General features: G+C 41.6%; 1 protein-coding gene across 1 annotated transcript; it reads right to left on the bottom strand.

The window, feature by feature from the left end:
- Positions 1-2,024: 2,024 nt before the first annotated feature.
- On the bottom strand, positions 2,025-9,184 carry LOC102220560 (glutathione hydrolase 5 proenzyme-like). Its single transcript, XM_023343090.1, has 12 exons — positions 8,646-9,184; positions 7,768-7,895; positions 7,576-7,671; positions 6,851-7,034; positions 6,604-6,764; positions 6,299-6,445; positions 5,958-6,058; positions 4,508-4,701; positions 3,653-3,744; positions 2,803-2,909; positions 2,576-2,686; positions 2,025-2,487 (listed from the first exon to the last, which is right to left on the bottom strand). Exons 1-12 carry the CDS (start codon positions 8,837-8,839, stop codon positions 2,344-2,346), a joined length of 1,659 nt encoding a protein of 552 aa, XP_023198858.1. The 5' UTR covers positions 8,840-9,184; the 3' UTR covers positions 2,025-2,343.
- Positions 9,185-10,827: the final 1,643 nt, after the last annotated feature.

A 10,827-nucleotide genomic window follows, 5' to 3' on the forward strand; every position in this document is an offset into this window, starting at 1 on the left:
TTCTCTGGAGAGTCGAGCTGAGTTTTCTACCATCAATGTAGTTCTCTACATCTCTGCCCTCCTCACACACAGAGACAGTAGCAGATGATGGTTTCAATAGAACATTGATAGAAGGACACCAGCAGCTTTTGAGAAATATTGTTCCTACTGAGGACTCTCAGGAAATAGAGTCTCTGCTGGGCCTTCTTTGCCAGTTCTGCTGTGTTTACATCCAAGTCCAGGTTATCCATGATGTGAGCTCCCAGGAAACGGACGTTTGACACCCTCTCCACCGGCTGTCTGCAGATGTTTAGTGGTTCAATGTCTCTTTTCCTTCTCCTAAAATCCACTATGATCTCCTTGGTCTTGCCTGTGTTTAGGATCAGGTTGTTGTCTGTGCACCGCGCTGTCAGTCGCTCCACCTCGTTCCTGTAGGCAGACTCATCACTCCTTGAGATGAGGAACACTACAGTTGTATCGTCTGCAAATTTATCAAAGGTGGTACTTTGATGGACGGGAACACAGCGTAAAGAGCAGAGGGCCCAGCACACAGCCTTGAGGAGAGCCAGTACTGATGTGGACGGACGAAGAGGTATGGGGGTCCATTCTGTCAGGAAGTTCTTAATCCAGCAACAGGTGGAAGAGGGGATTCTCAGGTCAGTTTATGCACTAATCTGTCAGGGAGGATGGTGTTAAGAATTATGTAGTCTGTGAATTTTTCAGAAAAGTGAAAATGTTTTTTTCTTGTCATTGGTGGTGAATATATTATTAAACAGACATTCAACACAAAAGTAAAAATCTTGTGGCAGTTCGTTAGCAGAAAAAAAGACAATCTTTTAATACCGAATTAATTACTTTTTTATAAAACATAGAGTCTTTTGAAATGCAGCTCATCTACTTAGACACAAGAAATTTACAGTTGTTAAATTTTGCAAAATGAAAAATAATAAGTTACCTTCGTGGCACTTGGTTACCAGAAAACTCGCTCGTCTCTTAGCAACAGATTGACAACAAATAGTGTTATTGTTCAAAAAACATATCATTTCTTCTGCAATTTTTCTTACACTACTTCCTACTTAAGTATTGTGCAGTTGGTGAATTTTGTATAAAAGTGATTTTTTTTTTTTTATGTGATTGGTGGTGAATATATAATGAAAAGTATATATTAAGGTGGCGTCACTGGAAGCTCTGCCCTCCTCTGCAGGAACTGAGGCCCTGTTTACACAACAATTTCTGGTGAAAATGGACGAGTTTTGTTGTGTTTGTTCTGAACATTTACACGAAACCACCGAATGTTTTCTTTGACAACGGTACAGATTGAAAACGGGTTCCAGAGTGGAAAGGTTCTGAAACGTATCGGTGTCCGTTGTCTTGTCAACATAATAAATGGATCTTTTATGTCAGGGAACTGCGTTTTCCACCATCTCTGCAGTTCTCTACCTCTCTGCCCTCCTCAATGCTCTGTTGCCATGGTAATTAATCCTCTCTGAAAACTGTCATGTGTGAGTGAGACATGGAGGGGGAGACAAATTTATAAGCTGTGTCCAAATTGTGTCGGACACAAAATGGTGTCGGTTAGAATTTGTTCTGATTTGAATTTGGCTCCTTTTTCCACTAATTACGTCACCGTGGCAACCCGAAATGCCAACAGAAGTAAAATATCAAAACATCCAGCGGCATGTTTTGATATTTACACAGCATATTGTGGGGTTGCACGCAGCGGTACGTGCTAACGGTGAAAGGAAGCGGTGAAAGCAACTCATTGGTGCCTTCCATGAATTACTTTGCTATTCAGGCCCCAATTACTGGTTGGAGATGCAAGCATCAAATTTACATAAACTGCTCCATTTATCTTTGTTCATGTTACTACACACCCCCTGCTGCTCCCCTAACCAAAACAATGAGCTGCTACTGAAAATTGTAAACTTTGCTGACATGGCACAAGCACAGGTAGATCTAAAGAAAAATTGGAATATCGCAAAAAAAAGGGTAAAATTTACTCATTTCAGAAAATAAAATGTATTACATTACATAGATTTATCCCATTAACATTTCAAGAATTTATTTTATGTCATTTTTATGATTATGGTTTACAGATAATGACAATCCAAAACTCATGATCTCTGGGTTCAGGTCAGTCAAGCACAGTAACACCATCGTCAATGCACCACTGGTATCTATGGCAGAGTGGGTAGGAGCCAATTCCTAACTGGAAAGTCATATCAGCGGTAACTCTGCATGTCCCTGCAGAGTTACGGCAAATTAAACTTGTGTCTCTGTGTCTTGTTCAGTGATATTTAAGAACAACAGATCCGTCTTCTGCTTCAAGAAATCCTGTGTAACCAGAATTACGGACTAGTGGCGTCAATAACCAGCCGCTTCTCCCCGTTTCCTGTCGTCAGACACAGCACAGATGTAGTCGTCCTTTTTCTCCACAGCGTTAACCACATTGTAGAATTCCTCAGACGTCTGGTTGTGCCCCAACGCTTCAAGAGCTTCAATTACGCTCTGGGGAGAAATGTAGGAAAGACGGGATGAGTAAAAGGCTGTGCGAGGTTTTCCCTGTTCCCTGTGAAAACAGGCACAAGCACATTACTTTGTGTAAGCTGGGTTCCAACTTCACTGTGTTTTGAGAGTCAACATAGACAACCGGAGTATCAATCGCCTCCTTGAGGCTCTTCCCAAACCAAAGGTGGTTGATGAGAACCTGGAGGAGAAAGAAAACACACTGATGGGAATGTGAAGATCGTGATGATTATGAAGACTTGTGAGGAGCATCTGATGATCCTAAATGCTCTTAGTGTGGTCGCCATGGCCACGTACTGAGGCCAGCCCCGTCGTGATCCACCTCCCTCCACCCGCTCCAATCACCAGCGTCTTTGATTTAGACTTCAGCACAACGGGAGTCATGGAGGAGGGGGGCTGCTCCCCTGGAAACACAACAAAAGCAATAAATGACGACACAGACAACTGCAGTTCAGACCGATCACTGTCAGCAGAACAAGAGGAATGATTGGAAACTCTTTCAGTGCCTGTGAATAAATGTGAGCCAGTTAGAGAAAGACATGGAGCTAATCTTGATGTGATCTACAATGATCTGTTATTGAGCGTTTCACCAAATTCTACACTGCAAAAACACCAAATTGTATCAAGTTTGTTTTGGCTAGTTTACTTATTTACTTACAAATAACTTTTCAGTAAGAAATAGGAGCTTATTTCAAGTCTGAATTCCTTAATATTGATTAAAAAGTTCTTGTTCCACAGACATATTATTTATGATATGATGAAATTGTCTTATACGTGAAATAATCTGACTGGCTGTAGGTACAACTTACAAATCGTATGAGGCCAGGACTGAAAAAGTGGTTGAAAGTGGCGGTTATGTCATCATGTGGGTCATGATGACGTAACTGATGGTACCATCTCTTCAAATCGGCCAGACATTGCGCTAACATGATTTTGTAATAAAAAAAATCATTAACATAACTCTTTTTCACAATTCTGGCAGGTCCACTCATACATACAAACTGCAGTAATAATTACAAATACCTAATCATTAAAATTTTTTATGTTAAAAAAACAAAACATTGAAAGCAACAAAAGATGTTGCAAAGGACGGTATTAGGATTATTCCCTGTTAAACTTTAGTAAAAATGAAAAGACATGTCATTACCAGGAGAGACGCTATTGGCTGTTTCACAAAAATCCAACAGCTGGTTGTTGAGCAGGACTCCAGTGCTTGAAGAGTAGACCTTGGAGCCAAATCTGTTAAGAAGATGTTTAACTCTCTTTAGTATCATTTAATTGTGGCTAGCAGGGCTAGCAGTTATGCCCAGAGAAAACAGATCATAACTAGGAATGCAAAAAAAATTAATCAACTTATAATTAATGGCTTATTAGATTAAAAGTTGTTCCATTCAATTACATGAATTAGTGTTGTAGTTTGGCCACCAGAGGGCGCCACTTGTTATCCATAAGCAGACCCAATTGTAAGAGAAATAAACATGGCAGAAACTTCCCCAGAACCGGAGGGAAACGGTCCAAACAGAGTCCAGAGTGGGATGTGACAAGAACTTTATGCGGTTCTGTTTAAAAATATAAAGTCTCAACAAGCTCATTAAAGTTATCACCTGCTCAGCGCTCATTCAGCCGACGGAGCAGCGTCAACTTCTGACTGAAAAATTATTGACGTGCTGCGTAGGTAAAGATGCGATGACAGAAAGGCAGAAAAAGTGCAACATGATTGAAAGTGGCTTGTTGCCAATAAGCACCGTTGATTTTGAGCGCCTCCGTGACTTACTGCACTTCGTGGAGCGAAGTTTTAACAACCACAACCACCATGTTTGGAGAAGGGCTGCGACAAGAAGGTGACTGCAACAAAGCAGGCCTTATTAGCAATGAGTAAAATGATCAGAAGTTGTTTTGTTAACTTTCCACTTCTGACCCCAACCAGTGGGTTTCGTTTGGTCGCCCCTTTCCAATCCATCTATACGTGACAATGTCGAGGCACAACCTGTCAGATACTGACTTGTAGTTGATGCTGCTGGTGACGGCGACGGCTGATCCATCTTCAGCCAGCACAGACACGTGTGTGGTACCCATACTGTCTGGATATTTGTTAAAGTTGTAGTACACAGGACTGTTGGTACGGTCATCTCTGATCCGGAGCCGTAACTCGTCTGCAAAGCCGCTACTTGTCATGTTCTTTGCCAGCTGTAAATACTTAAGGAAAACAGTAAAAGAAAAAAAACAGAAATAAAGAACAAAATATGCATCAGAAAATGTAGTTTGGAGTTTTTGTAGAGGGATTTCTTAACAGTTTTCACACTCTTGAATAAATCTTTGTTACATCTCTAAAACTGATTGTGTATTGCATTAATTATTAGTAGAATAAAAATGTTTAGATAAAACAGAAACACATTTACTGAAAAGAGTTGATCAAATCTATTTCTCTCAGCAACATTCAGGAGAGTGTTGCTATCGGTAACTAGCAGAGCTTACGGTGCATTTCTGATCCAATAAGGAAACTGAAAACCAGCCAGTCAGCCTGTTTCCCGCTGCGTCTCTTTATTTACTTTGATGAATACTCTGTTTGGGCAGCACAGTGGCGCAGTTGCAGCAAGAAGGTCCTGGGTTCGATTCCTGACCGGGGTCTTTCTGCATGGAGTTTGCATGTTCTCCCTGTGCATGCATGGGTTCTCTCCGGCTTCCTCCCACAGTCCAAAAACATGACTGTCAGGTTAATTGGTCTCTCTAAATTCTCCCTAGGGGTGAGTGTGTGTGAGTGTGTGTGTGCATGGTTGTTTGTCCTGTCTGTTTCTGTGTTGCCCTGCGACAGACTGGCTACCTGTCCAGGGTGTACCCCGCCTCTCGCCCGGAACGTAGCTGGAGATCGGCACCAGCAACCCTCCCGACCCCATTAGGGACAAGGGTGAACAGAAAATGGATGTTCACCAGAATACTCTGTGTAGGTAGGGAAGACCCAGATGCAGAAAAACGTGAAAATAAAATATGTTTAACCTCTTAATTGGTTTTGTAGCAGTATTTGGGAGACAAAATCCATTATGTTTTCAGATTGTTTTCTTTGTTGAGGTTTTATGCAAATGTTTTGGTATCAAATGCAATATAACACATGCTCAATTTTACATGTTGTACATTTTGTTGTGCAAAAATTACACATCTGCACACCTAGTCAAGCCCAATGGTACAAAAGAAAAGCCGTTCTTGCTCTCAGCTAAGTACAAACATCACCCTTATCCAATCCAACCTGTTGTACCCCAGGGTTCTGTTATGGGGCCTCTGCTGTTTTCATGTTTGTTTTCCCTTAATTCCCCATATTTTGTCAGCTTATAAAGACATCTCTTGCCGTTATATAGATGATATTTAGTTGTACAACTTGTTTACCCAGATAAAATCATGATAAAATCATGTTTAAATCTATGACTACATGCTTTAAAAGGTATTAAATTATCTCTTACTTGCTTCTTTTGTCCATTAGCAAATTTAAGAGCTTCCACATAGCGGTGATAAAACAGGATCTTTTCGTCAACAGACCGAGGGGCTGAATTCATCTGATACCCTGCAAATCAAAGCAATTATTAATTGTTATCTCTGTATATTTTGAATCGAGTCCATTTTCACTAGGCAATCATTTCCAAAGATTGATCAAATCGCTTTCCACAAGGAGTACATTAGGAAAGTTTTTCTAAACGGTAAGAAAAAGAAGAATTTCCCTGATTCAAACGTCTGTTTTTGTGCCACGTTTTGTTATCGGAAGTAAAAAGAAACAGCAGCTCTGACGTCTGCGTCCGGCAGGAACCTTTCATGATGTTGAGGACGAGGCTGAGGAGCGGTCCTCCTGACGGGGGCGGGGGTATGTACATCTGGTACTCTCCCACTGGGGCAACCCACGCCTCGGTCACTGTGGCCTTATATGATGCCAAATCCTCCAGCGTCAGGTTTCCTCCTGGGCAAAAACAATGAAAGAAAAACAACAATCTTTGTTTTGCCGAAGCAAAAATCGTGAAAACCCACAGCAGTCCACATAAACTCTGATGTTTGATAGATCTGGGCAGTCTGAGTGAGTACCGTGTTCATTTGTAATCGAAACTCTGAAGGCAATACCTTCCTGCTGCACGTCACGGACTAAATCCTCCGCTACCCTTCCGGTGTAGAAGGCGTCCGCTCCTTCGTTTGCAATCAGCTCCAAAGTGTCGGCCAGTTTCTCAAACTTGATCTTGTCTCCGGTCTTCAGCAGGGTCCCAGTTTTGTCTGAATATAGTTTCCTGAGAAGAGGAAGAGGAAGAGAGACACGTAAGTTTTTGCCCTTGATATTTTTGAGCTAAACTCTGAGTGATTTTCTCTTCCATACCACAGAGACGTGTTTTTCATCCTGTTGTCTGTGATGCCGGAGCCTTGGACCGGAGGAATAGGGAATCCCTCTCTGGCCAGCTTGATGGTCGGCTGGAAGAGCGCGGCCCACGGCAGTTTTCCATAAAGTTTGTGCGCCAATTCGTAGCCTCGAATTTCCCCTGGCACACCAATCCATTTGCTTCCTGCAGAGATGGAGGAAGGGACAGAGTTGGAACGTTTTGGTTGGGTATAGGACAGAAATGATGCGTTTTGACATGATAAAACAACACATGTCATTGTGTGTCATTCATTTTTTTGTGATGGAGCACATAAAGGAGTCCATAACTGGAAAGTGGAAAGAAAATGATTTGCTTTGTTTGTTTGTTTTTTTACATTCTATTTGCTTTATTACTAAACACCTCAACGTTTGTTTTCAGGCTTCCTGAGTCAATGCTATGTTGGATCACCTTCGAGACACGTAAATGTTTTCCGTTTCCCATTAAGAAAATAACTAAAGCTCAGTCAGATGAGATGGGAAAAATCTGTGAACATCAATTCTCAGTCAGATTTAAATCTAGTCTCATTTTTTGGCCTCTGACTTGTTTACTTGCAGGATTTTGCAGGAGCCGACAGACCGTTCTGCCTGTGAGATCCTTAAAAGCAAATGGAGAAAGAAATATTCGCTCCACAAATGAGAATGTGATAGTCATGTTCATCTGCGTTTGACATGCAGCAGCAAACTACCTGTACGTGGGATCGATTCATTTTTGCAGGACTTCAGCAGATCAGGGTCCACCTTCGACGGCGCGGTCTCCCTGGAGTTGATGACCTTCACCTTACCTTTAACAACATATTCGTAGAATCTGTTATTGTGAGTAACTATTATTATAACACTTGAGCTGAATGAGCGTGACCACATGAAGGACATTTCCTCACCAGATCTGTCCATCACGGTGAAAATGGCCCCCCCTCCCACCCCCGCGCTCTGAGGGTTCATGATGCCGGTGCACAGAAGCGCGGCGATGGCGGCGTCTACCGCCGAGCCGCCTTGTTTAAGGATGTCCCTGGAAAATTCACACCTGTTACTGCTGCGGGTTGGGGGTTTTTTTGGTTTTTTGTCTTTTTGTGTCGAGAAAATTAACTGCTTATAATTTTACATTGTTTTCAAAATAAAGAAGCAGAAAACTGTATCTTCACAGAATGATGAGCCACCAACTGTCAAAAAATGTAAATAAGAATAGTTATGTGATCTGTCAACATTCAGATAGCTACTTCATGCAAAAAAAAAGAAAGAAAAATCTAAATAATTTACAATAATTTACAATAATCCTTACTTGAGGGACAATTCAATCCCGCCGGCTGCAGAGAGATCCGCAAAACCCAGCAAAACGCTGCTTATCGGCCAGCCAATAAATATATTTAGCTAACAGCTAAATGTTTAGGGCTGAGCTAAATATTTAGTTTGGAAAATAAACATTTTGTTTAGAAATTAAATGGAAAATAAAGATTTTGCAAATGAAATGTAATAAAGATTTAGTTTTGAAATATTTAGTTCCAAATGAAATATTTAGAGATAGTTTGTCAAGAAAATATTTAGCTGGTGAATTTATTAAACATTTTTGTTTGTAACTCTGACATTTATAAACACATGGGTAACACGGTGAAAAATGTGAGCCACATTTCTGTCTACATGAGACAGGCTAATTAAAACAAATTATTGCTGTTCATTTTATTTACTGTGTGACTCGGGGTACAAATGGCATCCCGTAATATGGAGAGTTACGTCTGGTTGTTCATTTTTCTGTCACACTCACCTCCCAATCTTTGAGCAGTTCCCATTGTCCGCAGCCACGGCAGCTTTGTTGAACGTCCCATTTGGGCAATTCGGGAGATTGCTTGGATTGAGGCAATTGTGGCTCCTGGTGACACCAATAATCACAATGAACAAGATCATAACCAGCACCAGCAGCGCGCAAAAACTGCACACCTTCACATTAGGGTTTGCCATGTCTCTCAGCTCTCACTGTGACCGGTCTGAGGAAGAGGAAAGTGATCAGGGTGAAAGACTGCACACCTGGTTGGACCAGAGGAGGCAGGCCTTCCTCCACTCACTGCACTGATAAACCGCAGAACAGGAAAGCTGAAGTCAAAGCTCGAGAGAGGAATACTTCAAATATACTGCTGGTTTAACTCAGATGTGAAGTCTGAGTTTGATTGCGGCTTTTGTTTGATTTGGTGCAGATGTGCAGTCAAAATATCAGTGTAGGAAGCAACATAATATGAAACTAAAGCTAAGAACAGGTTGGTAGTTACAGAAGAAGAAAAGGGAAAGCGAAAGGGTTTCGTTCTGTTTACTTTCCATAAACAGTAATACAGGATGTGTCGTGGCAACTTCTCTACTGTAACCTCCTCTGGATGGCTTGTCGTCTGGAATGGATGTTGTTCAATCTCCTCAGAAAGAGCTGTGGAATAAAATAATTATTCACACTGTTATTACTTTTTATTAATCATTGTATCATATCATTTGCTTATATACGAGTTAAAGTGTCTTTCTGCTCAGAGCTGCAGGTTCCGGTTACAGGAAATCGTTGACAGGAAACGCCAACCACAAAGCCTGCAGGTTTATGCTAAACCAGCTTGAAGTGTCAAAGCTTGTTCCATTTTGAGTGTATTTCTGCCCAGCAACTGATTTTGAAACAAGACACCTGGCTGCTGACAAAGACAAAATAGTATTCGCACCTGTTCTGTCCCAGGGGTCTCAAACTCCAGTCCTCAAGGGCCACAGCCCTGCAACCTTTAGATGTGCCTCTGCTGCACCACCTGAATAGAATAATTAGGTCATTAAGGCTCTGGAGAACTGATCTACACAAACAGGAGGTAATTAAGCCATTTCATTCCAGTGTTTTGTATCTGTGGCACATCTAAAAGCTGTGGGACTGGAGTTTGAGACCCCTGTCAGAACTCGGGGTATGAAGTGAGTGAAGCAGTTTTTGGAAACCACAGTCTTGTTGACTGCCCTGTGCATAGGTCGATTTGTCAAGACGTTCCACCTGATTATCTGATTGACCGAAACCTTTCGCCTGATGCCCTTTCTTCTAAGAGATGTAGATTTTTTTAGCTTGCAGGAATTGTTTTGCGCCACCTGGTGCGACAAGATGTGTATAAAAACCAACATTCTGTGTGATGTATTCAGAGTTAGTCTAACAGCGTCTGGCTGTGCTTTCTCTCCCCTGCGCAGGTGTTCTTAATAAAGCTTTTTTTGTTTTTGTGTTCTTTTGTTCTGCCTTTGGATCCTGGTCCTAGATAATATTTTTGGGGTTAACAGAGCTAAAAAAGAAAACATCTTAGTGAGCTCATCTGACCATTTAGGACTTGTAGGTGTTTTTTGAGGAAGTTTAACAAACATTTGTACGCTGCTAATGAATTTCTCCTTCAAATTCACACCAGTCATTTGGAGAATGTGCGCACTAATGCCTTCCTGGAGCAAACAGGGTCATTCCTGGCATAGTTTCTGGATGCTTGCACCTTTGTCTAAATGTGTGTAAACTGAACCCTCGACCACTTCTTCTGCACGCCCCTATTCGTACTTAATCTTATTAAATGTCTCCTTCATATCTTCTGCTTGTAAGCTGGCAGCTTTACTGTGTCTCAGAATGGTAAGTACGATATTTTTCCCAGCTAACGTGACCATATGTGTCTGAACACTTTCTTTCCAAGTCAGTCCAATTTCGTCACCATTAATAAAATCTTTAGGACACGCTGGCCAGCCTCCCTGTTGCTGTTTCTGTGTTGCATTTGGTTTTAATCATTAATATCTAACCACTTTTCTTCGCTGTGGTGCACTTTGCCTTTTCGGTTTTTCAAAGTTCGGTTCTGTCGCCTTAGTAGCCAGCATTCGTCATTGTATTTTGAAACTATCAACCCAGTTTGGCGCAAATGGTGCACAGCCTCCTGACAGTGACGAGGTTGTGGTGGATGACCCTGGCGAGGCAGAAT

This window comes from Xiphophorus maculatus, chromosome 12 (genome assembly GCF_002775205.1).
Source record: "Xiphophorus maculatus strain JP 163 A chromosome 12, X_maculatus-5.0-male, whole genome shotgun sequence".
Classification (NCBI taxonomy): Eukaryota; Metazoa; Chordata; class Actinopteri; order Cyprinodontiformes; family Poeciliidae; genus Xiphophorus; species Xiphophorus maculatus.